At 39.9% G+C, this 19,798-nt stretch overlaps 3 protein-coding genes across 6 annotated transcripts in view; 1 reads left to right on the top strand and 2 right to left on the bottom strand.

Moving 5' to 3' along the window:
- Window positions 1-2,819, bottom strand: part of arrdc2 (arrestin domain containing 2) — a 16,338-nt gene extending 13,519 nt beyond the window's left edge. The window contains exons 1-2 of one of the 2 annotated variants that reach the window (XM_031859697.1): window positions 2,717-2,819; window positions 1,557-1,811 (exon numbers count right to left, since the gene is read on the bottom strand). In XM_031859697.1, the coding sequence (XP_031715557.1) occupies window positions 1,557-1,809 (253 nt within the window). In that variant the 5' untranslated portion in view covers window positions 1,810-1,811; window positions 2,717-2,819. Of the gene's footprint in view, window positions 1-1,556; window positions 1,990-2,716 lie in introns of those variants that run through there. The other variant, XM_031859695.1, reaches the window with a different exon arrangement.
- A 6,327-nt stretch (window positions 2,820-9,146) lies between these two features.
- On the top strand, window positions 9,147-11,145 carry uba52 (ubiquitin A-52 residue ribosomal protein fusion product 1). The gene is made up of 5 exons (XM_031859422.1): window positions 9,147-9,202; window positions 9,657-9,768; window positions 10,122-10,208; window positions 10,355-10,457; window positions 10,992-11,145. The coding sequence occupies exons 2-5, from the start codon at window positions 9,666-9,668 to the stop codon at window positions 11,083-11,085; spliced, it is 387 nt and encodes a 128-aa protein (XP_031715282.1). The 5' UTR covers window positions 9,147-9,202; window positions 9,657-9,665; the 3' UTR covers window positions 11,086-11,145.
- A 628-nt stretch (window positions 11,146-11,773) lies between these two features.
- The window catches only part of LOC116390114 (homer protein homolog 3), a 39,773-nt gene continuing 31,748 nt past the window's right edge, over window positions 11,774-19,798 (bottom strand). For all 3 annotated transcript variants that reach the window (XM_031859421.1, XM_031859420.1, XM_031859419.1), the window contains 3 exons: window positions 18,974-19,084; window positions 17,557-17,637; window positions 11,774-15,556 (listed from right to left, as the gene is read on the bottom strand). In XM_031859421.1, coding sequence (XP_031715281.1) covers window positions 15,371-15,556; window positions 17,557-17,637; window positions 18,974-19,084 — 378 coding nt within the window. In that variant the 3' untranslated portion in view covers window positions 11,774-15,370. The remainder of the gene's footprint in view (window positions 15,557-17,556; window positions 17,638-18,973; window positions 19,085-19,798) is intronic.

Consider the following 19,798-nt stretch of genomic DNA (forward strand, 5'->3'; position numbering starts at 1 on the left):
ATATACATATACGCATATATACATATACGCATATATACATATACGCATATATACATATATATACACACATATATACACATATACATATACATATATGAAATATCTTATAAACATATTTAATACATATTATCAGAGTTATTTTCAGAGGCTTTATGTAATTCTATCATTTCTTATTTGCTTACCAGCTGCTTTACAGAATAAATTGATCCAATTATTAATGAACGGTTAATAAAAATACCAAACATTTGCTTTTTACAGATTTTCTATTTTTGCTTTCTTTTCTGCATCCCTTCATCATTATCAAGTTAATGTTTTTTTGTTGTTTTTTTCAAGCTAGTCTGAGAAAGGAAGCAGTCAGAAAATAGTAATTTCAGCTCTGGTAACAAATTCCATGTTTAATATTTCATACTAAGTAATGAATACAATAACATGTTGTTAGTTGCTTAGATGCGTTTCCTTTTTGTGGTCACAGAGAATGATTTAGGCTGAGATGTGGGCTAGCTATCAACATAGGAAACCTGCCGAATGCACCTTAAACCACACTGCACACACATCGGTTACTAACTACAACAACTCATTTCCGCTTATTTGTGTATTCTGCAAACGCAGCAACAATACTAATTCTGCTCTTATCTGAGACTCCATGACTAGCGTCCATTCATACGGTATTTACCTGTCCAACTAGACTGGGGAGTCAAACCAACTAAACTGTTTACAAAGCATCTAACGAAACATTAACCGCTGTCTACAGTTTATTTACCCAGCTACTCTGCCTGTCTCCTCCGCACTGAGGGAAATTGACACTTTACAGCGTTATGTCCTGAACAAAACAGCAATCAGTAAACCAGTTGTGTTTATTTGGACTCAGCAATAATTGATTTGTGTTTAATGTTAGGATTAGATTATCTGACAGATGTATCTGGACGAGCCAGTGTCGACTTCTCTCCCGGGTTTGGATGCAACACATTTGGCCCAGGTGGCTTTATTTTGCAAACTGCAGCGACTACAAGACACAGTGGCTACCAGCCGGCACGTTAAAGAGCAAATCAGCAGTTTTGTACCACATTATTCAGACTAGAGAGAGAGAACTTTTACATCAACCAGCTGCAATACATGCTGATGTACAGTTACTATGTATATCACAGCAAAGCTACAGTGATGGATGATAGCTTACCATAATGTTACACCGATACAGTAGCGGACAAAATTAAATACAAAAATTACAACAATGTCAGCACAAATTATATATAAAATGCCCCAATTTTGTAGAAATGAAGGCACTGTTCTCCATTTTCAAATAGTCATAGCCAACAGTTTATTTCTAGTCAGTTTTGGATTGGCTCTCTTCCCTGAACAAGCACTATTAAATGCTTTTATTTTGCTAATGTATATCTAACAAGGTCAGTGTTGAAAAATTAACAACATTGTATATGCAAAACATTATGTTGTTAGAAGCAACCTCACCAGGAGCTGTAATTCACCTGGGTTTAATTTATAAATATAGATAAACCCAGAGAATTTTAACCATACATGGGATTATAACACCATCCACTGACCTCGGATCAGATGCTGTCGCTTCCTGAAGTACGTGATCTTGGAGGTGTAGTCGTTATAGACAGAGTTCATGCCACGGTTCTCCAGCCAGTGGGTTGTGGCCACCCCTCTCCCCTGCACCTTCATTGAGTGCACCCTGGTGTCCCTCCGGAGCTCCAGGACCACCTGGCCGGACACCACCTCCCCTCCGGTGAACGCTGCATCAGCTGGACCATCGAGCTCCAGCTTGAAAGACTTAATGGAGTTCAACGCCATTCCTAAAAGTGAAGATAGTTCAGCAGTTTGACAAGGCCGAGACACTAACAAATACTCATGGTGTACAGAAATGTTTGTACAGGTGTGTGTGGTTTTCAGGTGCTGTACAAAACACATTGCAAATGGCCAAAACCAGCTGGAGACATGAAGCATTTAGGGCTCCTGTGGACACCAGGGGACCACAGACCAAGCACATTATACATGTGAAGTCCTGTATTCATTTTTTAAATAATAGTATGTAATGTTTTGTGACTGATTTTAAACCAAAAAACGGAACATATTGATCATTTTTGCTGTTTTCTTTCAGAGATGTTATGTTTACGGTGGGGTCGGGTGGTTCTGCTTAGAGTCCCAGACATGCCACAGCCAGACTCTTCAAGTAGCTACTGCTGTGTAGACTGCTAATTGTTTTTAAAACACGTTTTAGAAATGTGCAATCATATAATATATCAAATTGTTACAGTTTTCTCTTTGGTTGTGATCTTGAACCAAAACTAACAAAATGGTTACTAGAGTATTACAGTCCATAATAACCTCTTTAATAATATGCAGACACAATTGATCACGTCACCAATACATAAGGAAAATAAAACCATTTGCCAATTACTGTAACAAATTCCGTATGAGAGCATATAAGTTAAATAACTTAAAATCTACTTTCAGTCAACAATATGTAAATAATATTGTAATAATAACCGACATTATGATTCTTAGTTCTGTGACAACTATTAAGTGTAATAATGTCTGCATTTTCGGTGTGTTATTTATACAGCCTATGGATTATTATGAATGTTTCTAAACGGTAAGAAAGCGGGTCTCAGCCAATCAGCGTTGAGAGCCGTGACCACGTTTTATGAATACTGTTGTGAGCATCGAGCTGACGTTTAAATGTCTTTTAAAAACTCACCGGCAGGTCTGGGGAGACGGAGTGGTCCTCTCAAAAGACCAGGTTTACGGTGCGGAAAAAGACAGACTGCGAGCGTTCACTTCGTCTGGTGGTTCAATTAAAGCCCAGCCTTTATACACCAGACACGTTTCAACGCCCAGAAACACAGCAGCTCTCTGTTTCACACCAATGATGAAGAGCACGCGCGAGTCACGTCCGCCCACTTTAACGCTGAGGAGAGAGAGAGAGCCCTCTGAGGGGAGGACACCTCGGAATGACTGCACGGTACAACGAGGGGATTTTTGCCGGCTATACCTTTCACATTTAAAGCGTGTTTACCTTATTTCCCCCATATATACAGTCCATGATTTCACCCCTTCTTTTTTAATATCGTTGACGTGTAGATCTGTGTGTGAGCAGAATATCAAAAAAGTGCGCCACTGAAGAAATATGTTGTCGAAAGTGCCGATGTAAAGACGAAATTGATCGTAGGCTTTTATGTTGAAGGCAGTGTGTCTTTTTCAGTTAAAAACGGTTAAATCATATTTTCTCCTTCTCTATTGTAAAAAATACAGCAATAAGTACAGAATATACAACTAGTCTGTGATCAGATACTTGAATAATGCCTAAGAAAAAGATTTAAAAAAAATGTGGACTGATATAAAATACATTTTAAAGGACAACTGAACTACCTTAATGAAACATGGTGCCTCTGTTTTGTTTTTTGATAATTTGCCTCAGCATTTAAAGTCTCTCACATGATCACTATGTCTCATGTTTATGACATTATATCACTAAAGCAGTTGTCTGTGCAAAACTTTTTAATTTGCAAACTTTTTCAGGAGTAAACCAATTAAAAATAACATTTCATATGGCGAAAAACTCAAAACACTGGAGAATGTCTAGTCTATTCCGGAGTGTCCTTACAACTGTACACCTTGGACCTAAGCTTGTTGGTCAGCTGGCATTCCAGCCCATACCTGGACTGCTACCTTTCACCAGGTTGATGAACTCCAGATTCAGTTTGCCTGCCAACTTTTTTTTTTATCAGCAGAGCCTGCATCTTAGGGTCCAGACTGTGTTATTCCTACAACAGCATAGATTGTTTTTACAGAGTTTTGTGGTCAATCATGCTTGAAGGAGGGGATGAGAATCTTTCTGCGCCATAGACGCAAACCTTCGTAGCAGTTTGCATTGCCAGTGTAAACAGGGTGGAAGCAGGACAGTCAAGTCCGAGGCTATTTCCCTTCCTGGCCTAAATACGACAGGGGAGTCTGAGGTTTATGTTTAAGCCATCTAACTGCTGAAGTTGAACTTGCACACTGCTTCAATATTTCACACTCCGATGGCCCCTGTACTGTTCTTGGTAAATAGTAATTCATTTATCAGCAAAATAAGATTATCATTATGCAGTTCAGTGAAAAACACAACACTGAGGGATGATTTGACAGAGTGGTTTAGTAGATGCGTGCTTGAAATTTAAAGGTGTTATACGTTCTAATGAGCTGAAATAGGATCAGGGTTAATGTTCTTCATGTGAATATAATATAACAACACCACACCTCTGTTGTTGGGATTGGTAAAGAGAATTCTGGGAAATGTAGGAAAATGACTTGAAATGACAAATTTTCATATCTCTGTTACTCCTTGTTTCTTATTGGAATTCTCAATTGACTTTAAGGCCCAACAACCAGTCGCATGATGAGGCCTAATGTTACCAATACTATGATTTATTTGCATATTATTAAGAAAAGTTCATGGTGAGAAAACAGTATATTTGTATGCAAATTCAAAACTGCTGCCATTTGAGCACAACTTAATCTTTGTGGTGTTACATTATGGGTGACCTTCAATGTTAAACTGCATATTGTTTGTTGGTGTGTTGTAGTTTGTACAACAACAGCAGCAGTTTGTAAGTATGTGCCCATTTGAGAAGGATTGAGTTGTTGAGTTTATTACTACTAACTGATAAAAAGTCTCAGCTACGTTTTCAGAAACACAAACTCAGAGGGAAAAAATCCAGAGCATGTCAAATATGTGGAATATGCTCCATATTCAAAACATATTTGACTTTATATCTTTTATCAGGAGTTGAGCAAGAACACAAGAGAAAGTGACCCAGTGTTTGTTCTCAGTCACTTTATGACAAAATAAGTGCAAAACTGGCTGTTGCCAGGATGCTGCAAGATCAGAGGTGTGGCTGTCTTCCCTGTGGGTGGTGCTGAAGTGCTGATGAACCAGAGGAAACCTGCTGTTGCTCTATGATAAACAGAAAAAGAGGCAGACAACATTATACAAGGTTATGCTAAGTGATGAGAAATTCCAGTCAAAATAAGCTCTGTGGCCAACAAAAGTTTATGATACTTACAAGATAATCTTTATAAATGAACACCACTCTCATGATTTTTGAAGTTTAAATGCAATCGCCAGAAGTAAAAAGCTAACGTTAGATGAAAACGAACTACATCACGAAGCTAAAGGTTGACTAGTGTTCGGCGTGATGACGTTTTGTTGTCTCATTTAGCCACTTGTAAGCAACAGCCTTTTTTTAGACATGTAAAAGCTTAAAAATTTATGAGTGGGATTATTATTGACGTCTTTCATATCGTAAAACAAAATGTTTGAATATGTTTTTTTTTTAAATAAACCCATTGACTTTGAGATGAGGGAAATGGAAGTGCAAAAATGCTAACTCATTATCAGGTTTTCGGACTCATTCCAGCAGCACTTTATCCCATTACCATATTATTATTTTCAACTACTATTTGGCTACTACTATGACAACAACTACCACTGCTGCTACTGCTACTATTACAATTACACAGGTGAGTAGGGGCATTTTTGACTTCATGATGGGATCTCTCACCCTCTGCTACAGACAAGGTGTCTGTCGGCGGGTCTTCAAAGGGAGGTAATCAGTCTCGGTGGTGCTGGGGTTCAACTTGTGTTCTGCGAAACAGATTAAACACAGTTAATGTCTACATGTATCTCTCTTTAAACACACAAACACAACCGATCCATCACCTGGTCCACTCATGTTGCTCGACAGCTGGACAGCTGGTCTGGCCCGCTCTCCGTCCTGTTTGCAGTAGTGTTCTTTGGCCGTGGTTGAGCAGTACAGGTTCGACAGACAGGGTGAGCCGAACTGTACATGGCTCTTGGTCATCAGGTCAGCCCCGGGCAAACACACTGAACACTCTGAGTGGTTCTGCTAGGAGGATCATAAATTAAACTAAAGTTAACTTTTATGTTTAAACTTTAAAGCAATATATGTATCAATACTATTATAAATACAGAAAGAAATAACTGTGCAGAAGATCTCTTATCTCACATCAGGGAAGGAGATTCTGTTGGTGGTGAACGACATCCTCTCTTTGTTGCGCTTCTTATCAGTGTCCCCCTTGGGTAAGGAACTGATATCGTGGTCCCTTTTGATCAAAACGACTGGATCTGCTTGGATATAAACCAAATCCAGGCAGGATAACTAAGATGGATTAATAAAGTAGCCTTCCATATGTAGCTCAATATTGTGTCATCTTAGTTTGCTTGGTTTAGAATGTCCTTAAGACAAATTTACAAATAGTGAAAATGTAAGGGCATTGTACAGTCACACACAGCCTTCACCTAATCAACACTATTCATTACTGTTAGCACAAAACAATATCTGCTTTGAAGAGTTTACTCACATATAGTGAACAGTACCGACGTGAGTTCAAATGCATTTTAAAAATTTGCCCATTTGGGGACCTATTAGTATTTGAAGGTTCAAAGCAGCTTGTGTCGTTACTTAATGCAATCAAGACGTCTTCACCATGGGAAATTAAAGTAATAGATCTGAATCGTCAGTTTGCAAAAATGAAAACTGACGGATTAACACAGAGAACACTCACCCAGCTTGCGGTAGCAAAAGGCTTCTCTGGATGTTGTTGACCATGAGTTCTGAGAGTAATGTTCAAGGTTGAGCTTCAAACGCTCCGTCACCACAGGTGGCCTGTATCAAAAAACCATATCAGATAATGCTTTTATTATATTTGTGTGGGGATAAACTCAACACCAGTTATAATGAGCTTTAAAAGACTGACAATTCCAATTCTGAAAAAGTTGTTTTTGAGGCTTTTGATTCAATCACAAATTGAATCACAATTTTAGCATGCAAGATGCCTCAAACCGCTGGCATCACATCAAATCATGCAGTGAAACCAAGAGAGGTCTGAACAGAGATCTGAAGGATGACACCAGGCCCTATAGCCATTGTTTTTTCTACAGTTTGACGACTCTTTGTATAGGATGTGAACTGAGTGATGTGACGGGAATTTTTCCAGTGAGGCAGAATGGCTGCAGACCTGCAGACCTGCAGCCATTCTGTACTTAAGTACTTAAGTACATAATGGTAAATATGTACTTAAGTACAGAACTTGAGTAAATCGAGAGCTTTTGGTGCAGTTTTTAGCCTCGAGGTGATGATGTTTTAAATAAAGATGTGCTGATGTGTTTGCAGCTCAGCTCAGGCAGGATTCTGCATTACATCTGAGCTCAAGCAGAAGTTGAAATGGCTTCCAGTGCTAAGTGGACTGGACACTATTGGGAGAATTAATCTTTTTCACTGTGACTTCTAAAATCAACGTATAAGTCGTATGGCAACAGTTTCCCTCGAGAGTCTGCAGGTTTTCATTCAAGCCATGGAGTGTCTGGTTGGATTAAAAACCTAAAAAACCTTCTTTGATCATGATAGCTCATGCCCAACATCTACTGCTGTGTTACCTGCTGTTCCACAGGTTTAGCTGCTGTGCCCCAGGCTCCCTGGAAGGTGGTGTTGTGGTGGGAGACATAACTGGGACAGCGCCTGTCCCATTTTAATGAGGGAAAACCCTCTACTACAGAGAAAAAAATGTAAAATTACATTCTGCTGAACTGCCACACAGATTCAAGTCGATGATGTTGTACAATCATTTATGGTTTAGCACTGAATTAACCTTTTCTTCTAGAAGTGCAGATATAATCAGAATTTAATTCAATTGTCACTAACCGAGATTTTTAGGCCTGGCTTTTACAACAGGACAGTGGCGGTGTGGGGTGAAGGAGGCTTCGTAGGTGCTTTCTGGGAGTTTTTCCAAATGTGGTATCTTCTTGTTGGCCTCTGTTTGTCGTATAGGAATGGGAGGGATCTGGAAGGGCTGGGGCCGTAATTTCTGAGACGGTGTGGTGAGGAAAGCCACCTCTCCGGGGTCTGTTTGCATCTTGAAGTTGGTGTAAAGCGCAGTCCAGCGTGGGGTACGAGTGAGCTGTGGCAATGGGTGATGGTGGTAGGACACTATCTCCTCTGTAAGTTGCTACTCCTTGATCTACCTCAAGTCCTTGTGGTCCACCTGAACTGGGGTGGGTGCTCGAAAAGGCTCAGCCTTCTTGGAAGACAAGGACTGGAAGTCCTCCTGTCCAGAAACGGGATGTTGGTAGACGGGAGGAAGTCTTTTCCTACAGGACGAGCTGGCATCAGGTGTTTTAAACCACTGCAGTTATATTGGATACCAGTGTCGCCCTTAAATTACTGTAACTCGTTGATTAAGCTATCTATCATGCAGCAGGTGAAAAATGCCACAATGGCTCACCATGGAAACCTCTGTGGAACACGATGATGGTGATACTGTTACTGCTGCTGCAGAGACACAAATGCATGCCATGTTGTCCTGTTACCTGGCTACCTGCAATAAGTGGACTGGACACACACAAAATTAACATTTTATTCCACAACAAGATCACAAAAATAAATCCTCACACTTAAGAAATGACTTGTCAGTAAATAATAACATGTTCCTGGTTTTTAGACCGGCTTTGTTGGGATATAACGTTCACATTATGGAAATATTGTTATAGAAAATAAAGTAGGCTGCCCTACGAATTGTATGTAATTTAATTTAACATTTATTGAAACGACACTGTATTGCAAATTGACACATTATGCTGTTTTGTCCACGTTCACAAAGTGGTTCAACACGAAAACAGTAGATGTCAGTCAAACTTAATTTTAGAGCAGTCATGTCCAGCCACGTACACATACTGGACTGAATCCCTAACACACTAAACCCTCATAAAATAAAGTTTTTGGGCCAAATGAGTTTAGGCCCTTAAAATTCAACTAAACACCGTTTCTCAATCTTTAAGCTGTTTAACGAGACACGTATGCGTTGTTTTAAATAACTGTCAGCTGTTAAAGTGAATCATTCTGCTCGATTTCGCCTCCGTCTATTTTTGTAGAATACAATTTGGGAATATATATTAAAACATCTAATAAGAATAGCAATATTTAAAAAAAAATTCTGGACCATTCGCTCAACGAAATGTGGCTAAATAAGCTGTAATGTTTCTAAATAATACATTTGGTATCCGTTTGTCAAAATTCAACATGCACTCGCATGATTTTATTCCCATGGAAACACTCAGAGAGGAAGTGACGTATCCCAGCGTCAGCCTTTTCCGCTCTCTTTTCGTTTAGGCTCAGCTAGCGGCCGGGTGGGTACACATTTTGTCCAGCACTTATTTATCGATCTATAGTGGCATTCGAGTGGTTGAATGCGATTAAGACAATATATTAGTCGTCGTATATCGACATAAAATGTGTACTGAGTACTGTGGGTCCGTTTCGAAGGCAGAAAATAGAGAAAACTGTGACTAAGCGCCACGCTAACGGTGCGCATGTGGCAAGGCCTCGCGTCAAGTCCACTCTGCTGCTAACATTAGCTAACACATCGGTAGCTGCTGATCAAAAGCTAGCGTAATCTCTCACGGTTATTATAGTTTAAAAAAAGTGACGGCATTGCCGTTTTGTTCCTAACGAATGTGAATGACGGGTCTGTGTGTCGCTGACTTGGTGTGAAAGATGCGGACAGTTCCGTGGTTAGCCAGTTAGCTAACGTCATGTTAACGTCTAGACTCAGAGCTAACTGCAGTTGTCCCTCTATCGCAGCCTGCAAACATGCAGATCTTCGTGAAGACGTTGACGGGGAAGACCATCACCCTTGAGGTTGAGCCCAGCGACACTATCGAAAATGTCAAGGCAAAGATCCAGGACAAGGAAGGCAAGCAGTCACTTTTAACTTCCATCTTAACAAGTCTTGGTAGTTTAACTAGACACTTGCCGCTACTCTTTGAGTTTACAAAAATGTCTTTGAAAGCCCATTCTTACCTTCAGATTTACTATTTTTGCAAAGTGTGATAGAACAATGTGTGTAAATTGAAGTATTAAGAAGTTCATTTAGAGCATATTGGTAGATTAGGTCGAAAGGTGTGACGTTACTCTGTTTCAGGCCCTGCATTCAGATCGTCATGCTACTTAATTTCATTGAAGGAACTTGGCATCTCTGCCTTTTGTTGTTGAATGTTCATGATCAAATGTTGAATACAGCTTGGTTGATAAGTGTTGTGTTTGCAGGAATTCCCCCTGATCAGCAGCGTCTGATCTTCGCTGGCAAACAGCTTGAGGATGGACGCACACTGTCTGACTACAACATCCAGAAAGGTAACAGTTAATGTGTCAATAGTCAGTGAACCTTAGATAAGCAATACGTTGGTCAGAACTGGAAGCTCTTACAATGCACCTGGTTATTGTCAAAGGTTTTATTTTGTGCCTGTGACTGAGATTGACATTTTTGAATTGCCCACCAGAATCCACTCTGCATCTGGTTCTGCGTCTGCGTGGTGGCATCATTGAGCCTTCTCTCAGACAGCTGGCCCAGAAATACAACTGTGACAAGATGATCTGCCGCAAGTAAGTCTTGAAAATCACCAAGCAGTCTATTCTTTAACTTAAAGTGTGTACAATACTGCTGCGATTTACTGTGAAGTAATGCACCACAAGCGGGTAAAAAAAAAAGTATTTCACTGAATTAAAGTAATTAGCTACATGGATTTAAAGTAAAATGGAAGTGTACTGTAATTTGGTAGCAGGGTGTTTTGGTTAAATTGTGAAAACATGGGCGGAAATGGCAAAATTCAGTATCAGTGGGTCAGTTTAGGATCTGTTTTACTAACTTAAGATGTTGGCCAATCTCAAATACCTGCCCTTAAATTTAGAAATTGTTGTGTTATTCTTACATTTTTGGGCACACGTATTCTTACATTTTTGGGCACACGTATTCTTACATTTTTGGGCACACGTATTCTTACATTTTTGAGCACACGTATTCTTACATTTTTGAGCACACGTATTCTTACATTTTTGAGCACAAGAAACATCTTTTTAGTGTTTCAATTTGGTTCAGGAGACATTCTCATAGTTGTCCCCTGACCACTTGTTTTGCAGGTGCTATGCCCGTCTGCACCCCCGTGCTGTCAACTGCCGCAAGAAGAAGTGCGGACACACCAACAATCTTCGCCCCAAGAAGAAGCTGAAGTAGACATTTTGGCTGAATGGATTCTCTATGCCATTTTGTGTTCAAATAAATGTAAGAAAGTAATCCTGTCTGACTTGTATTATTCAGTGGCAGGAGGAAATGGTGAATTGTTGGTTTAATTTGAATTAATGTGTGCAATACATGATTGAGGCTGTGCAGGTAATTTTAACTGCGAGGAAAAAGTAAGCAGACCAAATGAACTCTAGTCACTGTTTGCCAAAGAAGACAAAAGATAATGAGAAGAATTTGGCAAGTAATTTATGTCAGAAGCCTGTTCACTGAGTTATCAGGGTAATTCAGTTAACCTGCTTCTTGCTCTCCAAAACATGACTGGCACATTGCCGATTGGGTGTGGTCACATTAGCACATGCTGGTTGTTTCAGCCTATATACACAATCACTCGACCGAATTGCATCGTTAACAATACAGCCTAACACGTTTCAAGTACCTGGTAGTAGCAAAAATCCAAATGAAAAAAGGTACCGTCTGTGCCTGCAAATGTTTCACAGAATTTAACACCTGGCCTTAATCAGCTTATAGAGATTCAGTATCATACCTGCCACCTCCTGGCAACTGAAATATAATGTAAGGAAATATATTAAATTGTATGTGTAGGACGCAAACTAAGAATACTGAAGACAAAACCATGAGTTTCTTGCCCTCCCATCACACAGACCACAGCCCTGACATTGCATGATTGCGTTTTAATGTTAAACAGTTCTATACAAATATATGGAACTTATTTCACAATGTCAAACACCATACAAACACCTGCTCTCTAATTCATTTACTCTTGTGAAACGACAAAATAGCCGCCTTGAACTGACTAACACCATCCCACAGTTTACCAATATTTCAACGAAACTAACCACGACTAAATGAGGTATTTTGAGTCTCGCTAAAAGGTGAAATGTTAAAAGAAATTTGATTGAGATGAACTTCAGCATCATGAAGTTTATTCCAGTTGTGGCTTTCGCATGAGTGCATCTTTGGTACTGCATTCTCTTGTAACAGATGTTTAAAAAAGGCCTTATTCTAGTGTATTTAAGGAGGAATATTCAAAATCCACCTTATCTTTTAGACTATTTACAGACCTGTTGCTACATATTGTTTCAATTAACGGCAATAAACAATATGTACACCAACAGGTCCCTAAATAGTCTCAAAAATAAGGTGGATTTCTCCTCAAACCTGTTGTAAATACATAATACTGAAGATCGAATTCACGTTCTATTAAAAATGACAACACTGATCATATTGTGTACCTTAAACACTTACATGTGGTGTTACACCCTTTTAAGTTAGACTGTCTTTTCTGTGTATACAGGAACCACTCTGTATTACATATTACAGACTCTGTATACAGTTGTGCGTTAATGAAACACTGGAATAAGGCTGTTGTGAAGCAGTGTTTCTGACAACTGAGGAGCTCGTGCTAAGGAGCCGATGGCCTCCACATTTTCTTCATGCTCGATAAAAGGCTGGTAGCAATCTGTCATAATCTGAAGCCAAAAAAAACAGTTGTGACATAAACCCTTCTATTAAAATGGATGGGTACAGGCTTTGCAGAGGTCTCATCACTTACAAACCACTTATAACCATGAACAGGCATCTATGCTGGAAACATTATTGCTAAGTCAGAACTCCCAGTTAGTGTAGTAACTTGTCAGAATGATGAAATGTCCATCTTAATTTACTGAAGGTACAATATAAACTCTTAATGTGATCAATAGCAACATTAACTGTCATTACTGTATTAGTCTTGTTGGACTGTAGAGGTGATATTTTTCTGTATTATCTTGTAAGACAGAAAAATGAAATTGAGCTGTAATATAAATTGTAGTTATAAATACACCATCAGTTGAAAATGGTACTACCCATACAAAGTAATATTTGCTTGTAATACACGGTTTCTAGTACATTATCTGGTAGTTTATCACAACAGATTTTGTTATGACCTGCTTAAATCACATTTTGACATTTTAGTATGATTCTGGCAGTTACTGCATCATCGGCTAAAGATTGCACATTATTTGAACCTTTATTACTGTCATATGAAGAAATCAACTCATCGGGGCGAGAAGCAAAGACCGATAGCTACTGTGCATCAGAAGGACACATATAAAGCCGACAAGCAAGTCAATTAAGTACCTATTAACTAAACTACTGCAGTTGTGCTTTTGAACTCTAGCGATCTCCGGTTGCACAGTGCAAAATATTGTGCACAGCTTCACATTCCTTGGTAGGTACAGGGCTTCTGCAGCGCTCATGCAGTGCTCTCATAGTGATCTATGCTCTGCGGCTCCACTGAGCCTCTCTAGGGTTATTACTATTGTGGTAAATGATAGTGTTGAGCAACACGGAAAAAGTAGAACTGGAACCTTTTGTGAACACTGACACATGTAAACAAAATCAAACTCGGCACAAACATAATCAACTGAAATCTCAGGTTCAACTCAACAGGGGGAGAAAGCAGCATCTCTGTCCACAGACCACAGTGACACATCTGGACCTTTCCTTCAAATGCTGATCTACCTGTCAAAGTGGCCTGGTGGAAGGGACAAACCTACCATCTGCAGATGGAATTTAGCAGAAATTCAGCTGGTAGACATCTCTGATTTCCCATCCTCACTGAGTAACCCATCGATGAACATGAATAATAGAATAAAGTGGTGAGAAAAGAGCAGTCCTCATAAAACATGAACAAAAACCAGTTGTACGCTGAAGATCCTCAGAGGACAGAATGGGAGCAGGATGTTGCATCTCTGAGTTTGTTGATGTTCTGGCTGGCGTTAGACCAGCCCAGGCTGCTGATGGTGAACTGGAGCCAACTTTAATCAGGGTCTTTGCCTCAGTGTGTCCTTATACTGACAAAACTCCTACTGGGTGCATCTCCACAGTATTACAGGCAGGGTGTCACATGAACATGAACTCAAGGTTGTTATTGTGTAAAAGCAGACATTTTACAGGTAGTAAAATAGTAGTTCCTAGTTGACTTTCTCAGTGACTTCTGAGACCTACCAATAATGAGAAAATGCATATGTAAAAGGCTTATTCATACAGGACTATTATGTGTAGCCTCCGACTGTGTAATGTGTCAAAGTCTTTTGCCAAACTGCAGTAAACAAAACTGCCACTTCGTTTTTTCTGTGAAACAAATGTCCAGAATTATGATCAAATATTTATGTTTAGTATACGAGTAAAAAGTGTCCGTAAAACTTTATTTTACAACCATCTGAAGTCCTGATGCGTGTCCTGCTGTTACAGGACTGCAGTTTTGCCGTCTGTGCTCATGGTTGAATGGTTGAAACCTCGAGCTCTGCAGAACAGAACAACGCTGGGCCATTTTCTTTTGATTCTTTTAGTTTTACTGCTACTATTGCTTCTTAATTCTGTGAGGTTTCCGGGACAAGAGGATGTCAAATGTGTACATATTGTAAAGCCCTCTGAGGCCAATTTGTAATTTGTGATTTTGGGCTATACAAAAATAAATTGAATTGAATTCAGTCAGAGAAAATATGAATACAAAAGGATTGCCAGCTTTGTATTAAATACATGTACATTACACAAAATAGACTAACAAGTAGACAATCCTTTGATACTTGTTGGAAGTGACTACTTTTGCAAAATACAAGCTTAAAATCAGTTTGGTGGCTCTTTAAAAAGGGCCTTTTTTCATTTCTTCAGTCCTTTTGAGACATCAGTTATACTATCATAAACAATTGAGTCCATCACTGAAAAGACCAACAGCTTCTAGCAGCCACTACTCAGCATTTTACATTGTAAACCACCTGGTAAAACTTTGACAAAATACACTGGATTACTAAGGCCTCAAAAAGATGAGGAGGGCGTTGTTCTTCCAGAGCAGATTGATCAAAAGCTTTCAGAGTGTTCAGTGATGGCAGACGGTGAACAGAGTAAAAACTTGTTGCAAATATCATATCATCCTCTTCAGGGTGCTGAAGGACATGCAGCTGCTGGGAACTATGATATGGAAAAACAAGTAGTAGCCAGTTATATCACACTATCAACTGTTTGTGATAAGCATACCAAGGTTGCAGTGTTAATGTGACTTTTTATTTTGCACAGAACACCTTAAAGAGGTTTGTGAAACCTGCCGTTTACCTGCACGGATCTTAAAAACAGAGATCCATGAAGGTAAACACCAGTGCGTTTCTTACATATTGCTTTGATCGTTGCTCTGCTGATAAACCAGTAAAACACAAATCAAGGCCACATGGGTGGAACCAGTGCTGACTGTGGAGATGCAGCCCAACCACCGCAGTGGCTATTTGTCGATGAGTTTTGCCAGGCTCTGTCTCAAGTCGTTCAGGTCGCAGATTTTAACGTCAAGGACGTCGATGACGCGTCGGACCTCGCCCGCCGCCTGGTTCTGCTCCTCCTGGTTTGACGCCAGCGTCTTTTCAGCATTCTGGACCCGTTCCTCCAAGTCTCCGTTTTGTCTCTCCAGATCCTACGGACACATTAACTGTAAATACAGTTTTCTCATCCTTTTTGCATGTGCTGGTATCCAAATTGTATGCTTTCTTTGTACTTTTGTGACATAACATAAGCAACCTGTGCTTTTAAATGTTTATAATGAATTTGTTTGTGGAATACACCTTGCAGAGGAGTAATGTTAATCGCTCTGGTAAAGAAAGTAAGCCAGAAGTAGACTGTTTCCTGCTGTTATTTTTGCTATATCCATAAATATGTCCCGATTATTAAGTGGGCTCGAGGGCTGACAATAATAAACATTTGCTTTACATTGCTAAAGTTGGGCAAGCAAGACGGATCACAAGTACTTTTGTTTTTACACAAATGTTTATATCTGCAATAATAATAATAACAATTAGTACAATTTATCTCAGTGTATGTCTACATGCCTTTACTCTTTCTGTACATTTAAATTTATGAGCAGAGAATGAAATCGCTCTCCCTCCATGTACATTGTTATCCAAGCTTCGCCTTGCTTTGTTTACATCGCCAGGGCAGTCGTACATGCCTTTTAGTATATTTAAATGCATGTGAGCGTTCCCCACTGGTTAGCTTACAGTCGATGCTCTGCACTGCTCACATAAGGTGGTTAAAGCGGATAGTGCCGCCCCAACTGACGCCGTGCCCGTTACGAAAGCATAGCACCCCCCCACTGGTTCCACCTCAGGTAAAGACCGTTAGCTCAGTCAGCACTGCTGTTTCATCATGTTGTTTGCACCGTTAGCCCCTTTAGCTGCAAGCCACTGGCTTGAGAGCCGTGTGGAGGCTGTCGAAATGCCATGAATTTCAAATATGACACCTTTAAATGCCTGTAAATTCCTCACTCCCTGTGTGGCTGCTGACTGCAATAAAGTTAAATGAGAATGTTATAACAGGCTTATTTGATTTAAACTGTTTAGACCACAAATTTAAATGTGCAATTTTGTGCTTTATGAGATCATTTTGTATGCCAAATGCACCCATGAATAGAGTATGGAATGACCACAAGGACAGAACAGGTCAAATATGAATATACATAATTCACAACTGACACCACTACTAAAAATGATGAAGGACCTAATTAAGGCTATGCAATATGCATCAGGTACAATCTCCTGCATTAGCATGGAGGCTCAATACTACGCGTTTTCTCCTTGAAGTCCTCAGTTCTCCTGTACTGATTCTCTGCTGCAGGTCTGAACTGTGCTGTCTCCGTTATAGGTACAGTATCAGCACTTTGATTTTCCATTAGTCAGCTTTGTGCCTCTGTTTGGTTTGGAGAACAACAGAAAACAGCATGTAAGCCGGTCAGCACTCGGCAATACTTCTGTGTTTCTTACTATAAAAAAGCTATAAGACTACAGATATCAAATGGACTGAGACCACAACATGATGGGAAAATGTAAAAAAATAAATGTAACATGGTAAAGACAAAACACACCATGAACATTTCTGCAGAGTAGAAGTCTGCAAAACAGCGTGTACTAGTAGAGGACAAAAATCATTTCAAGACTGAACTGGTGACTTCTTAGCAACTGAATCACAAGCATCAATTGCAAAAAATAAATAAATGAATGTCTCTGCTCAAAGTGAAGATGAAATGCTTTTATCTCCCTTCCTGTCAATGAAGTCATTTTCCTACTGTCCTGACATAATACAAGCTCTACTAAGTTAGGTAACAATGACAATGTAGGTGAGAAGAGCCAATTTGTGCAGCAGTGCCACCAACCAGTCCCATTCATCATGTTTTATAAGAGCCTTGAAAATCAAAAGGTCTGCTAAAAGTCTGTCTTTCAAGTGTTGGTAACTTCTCAAGACACACAGCAGTTCAGTTTTTCTCCTCAAGGATGATATAAAGAAAAACTTACCACTCAAGCATTGACAGCTCATTTTCAAATACAGTGTGTGCCAATTCCCAGCAACACAAGTATAGCGACGTTGACTGCAACATGATGTTTTATGGAAGGCAACAACACACTCAGCCAGTTGTCATCTTACCTGGAGTCTCTCTATGGCCTCCTCTCTCTCCCTCTCCAGCTCACCCACATCTCTTTTCTTGCTCTGTAGATTGTGAATTTCCTGAAAAAAACAGTAATTGCAAACTGTCACAACACCTCGTTCACACCGCTTTCCCAACACATCCACCATCCCCGTTTGTCAGATCACGGGACATTTGTCTTGTGTTTTGCACCAAAATATTTCATGTGACCCTAAAAAGAGTAATTTATCAGGTTGGTGATAAGTTGTGTGACACCTTGATGTTTCCAGGGAGGAGGGTGATTCAGCCCCCATGGAAACCACTGTGACCTTGCACGAATCCGGTTGCCAAAACTCATTAACATAATGTGGCTGGAGGACAGCAGCGAGTGGCTTTCAAGGAATAATTCACTTTGATATCCGTTTTATTTATCCAGAGAAAATGGGCTTTGGCCGAGTGTGCCCAGCATGCATTTGATGGACATTGACTTGGCCCTAAATATTCACAAGATGATACTTTGGCATCATAAAAACTCATATTAAAGCCAAGCTTGGAAACAGTTATGAAAGTGAGTCAGAAACCCTGATTTCACTTGAGATGTAGTTGGCAGCTCTGGACATCTGCATCTTGTCTCATCTGGTCTCAATCCTGTGATGCTGCGGTATTTTATAAAAGCTCTTTGTCCGACCAAACTAATGAATCCACAAAAACAATTACAGTGCCGTGAAGATAAATTAAGGATCTAATATAAATAGACACCAGAAGGGCATAAGTAAAACCCCTGAAGCACATTCTCTTCTCAACATTTTGTTTAGTAATTGCCTCTTGGTTGAGATAAAAACAAGATTACTGAACCAGAAAGATCTCATTCAGAGCCTTAAAGGGCTGGTGTGCAGCATTCAGGGGGATCTATTGGCAGAAATGGAATATAATATAAACAAGTGTGTTTTCTTTAGTGTATAATCACCTGAAAATGAATTGCTGTGTTTTCGATACCTTAGATTGAGTCTGCTATGTTGCACCGCCATGGTTCTACAGCAGCGCGGAACGGCCAGCTAAATTACCGATCCTGCTTTGGCGAAGGCATGACCCACCCTACTCGTTGCCTTCGTTGGTTTGATTGATTGATTAAGTTAGGCATGAGGAGTGAGATTGTTTAGAGTATGAATATCAGAGTAAGCCAGTCAGAGGCAGAGTAGGGCGGGTCATGTCTTCACCATAGCAAGATTTGTTATACCGCAAACGGAAAAACCAAACGCCGGCTCTACATATTTCAGGTTTTTTCCAGCATAAATGAACCTCAGATGGAGATTGAGACTCTATATTCACAAACTGAAAGTGTTGTTTGAATCAGCTGGCTTTTCACACTGAGGTTCCCTTTAGGATGGTAAATGGATTTGGAGAGTGTGTAATGGATGGACTGAACTGGTGTCTTGCCTGATCTTTGGCACTCAGCAGGGCTTCCAGCTCCTCCACTGATTGACTCAGCTCCTCTCTAGCAGTCTGACCAGCAGCAGGATGCCCCAGCTGGGCCTCGAGCTCCGACACCTGGAACACACAACATTAATAACCCATACTTAATAACATAACAAAAACACATTTTACAAGATAACAAGAGTTCACAGTCATGCTAGCAGCTCTGTGAGGCTGCACTACAATCCATCAAATAAAAACATTGTCCTCAAAACCACAAATGTCAACCTTGTAGTGGTGATAGAGAAAAAGTCAGGGGGTCGCCAAAGTAAGTGGGATTCATTCTCATGGAGCCAAACATGTCTGTATAAAATTTCATGGCAATCCATCCAAGAACTGCTGAAAATGTTCAGTTTGGACGTGATTAAGGTTGAAATATATTTAATAACATTACAACTAGGGTTTTTTGGGGTTAGGAAGGGAAGGCATTTTGAAACAGGTTGATTTTTAGAGAAGAAATCCAGAGAAAGGCAGCAGTAACTGAAGAGGCCCCGAAATCCCAGGTTCTGTACCACGGGACCTGAGGCAACAAGGGAGGGTGGACTGGAGAACAGATCCTGGAGGTAGGAGGGAGCTACGTTATTAAGGGCCTTGGGGCTGGTAAGGATGAGTGCAATATTCAGAATTTTGGCTTAAACCCCTTTAGAAGTCATGGAGAACTATGGTCTGTGGAGGAGGTACATTTGAACAAGCAGACAGCAGAGTACACAAGTCATATTAAATATAACACTGCACAAAACATAAAATTGATGTTTAATCAAAAAATAAATAGAAATGTTAAAAAAAAAC

This window comes from Anarrhichthys ocellatus, unplaced genomic scaffold, assembly GCF_004355925.1.
Source record: "Anarrhichthys ocellatus isolate YVR2014 unplaced genomic scaffold, GSC_Weel_1.0 scaffold22, whole genome shotgun sequence".
In the NCBI taxonomy this organism is placed as follows: domain Eukaryota; kingdom Metazoa; phylum Chordata; class Actinopteri; order Perciformes; family Anarhichadidae; genus Anarrhichthys; species Anarrhichthys ocellatus.

Coding starts and splice junctions, on each gene's coding strand:
- uba52 (XM_031859422.1), top strand. CDS start 9,666: ATGCAGATCTTCGTGAAGACGTTGACGGGGAAGACCATCACCCTTGAG. Junction 10,209..10,354: donor TGACTACAACATCCAGAAAG/GTAACAGTTAAT, acceptor ATTGCCCACCAG/AATCCACTCTGCATCTGGTT. Junction 10,458..10,991: donor GACAAGATGATCTGCCGCAA/GTAAGTCTTGAA, acceptor CTTGTTTTGCAG/GTGCTATGCCCGTCTGCACC.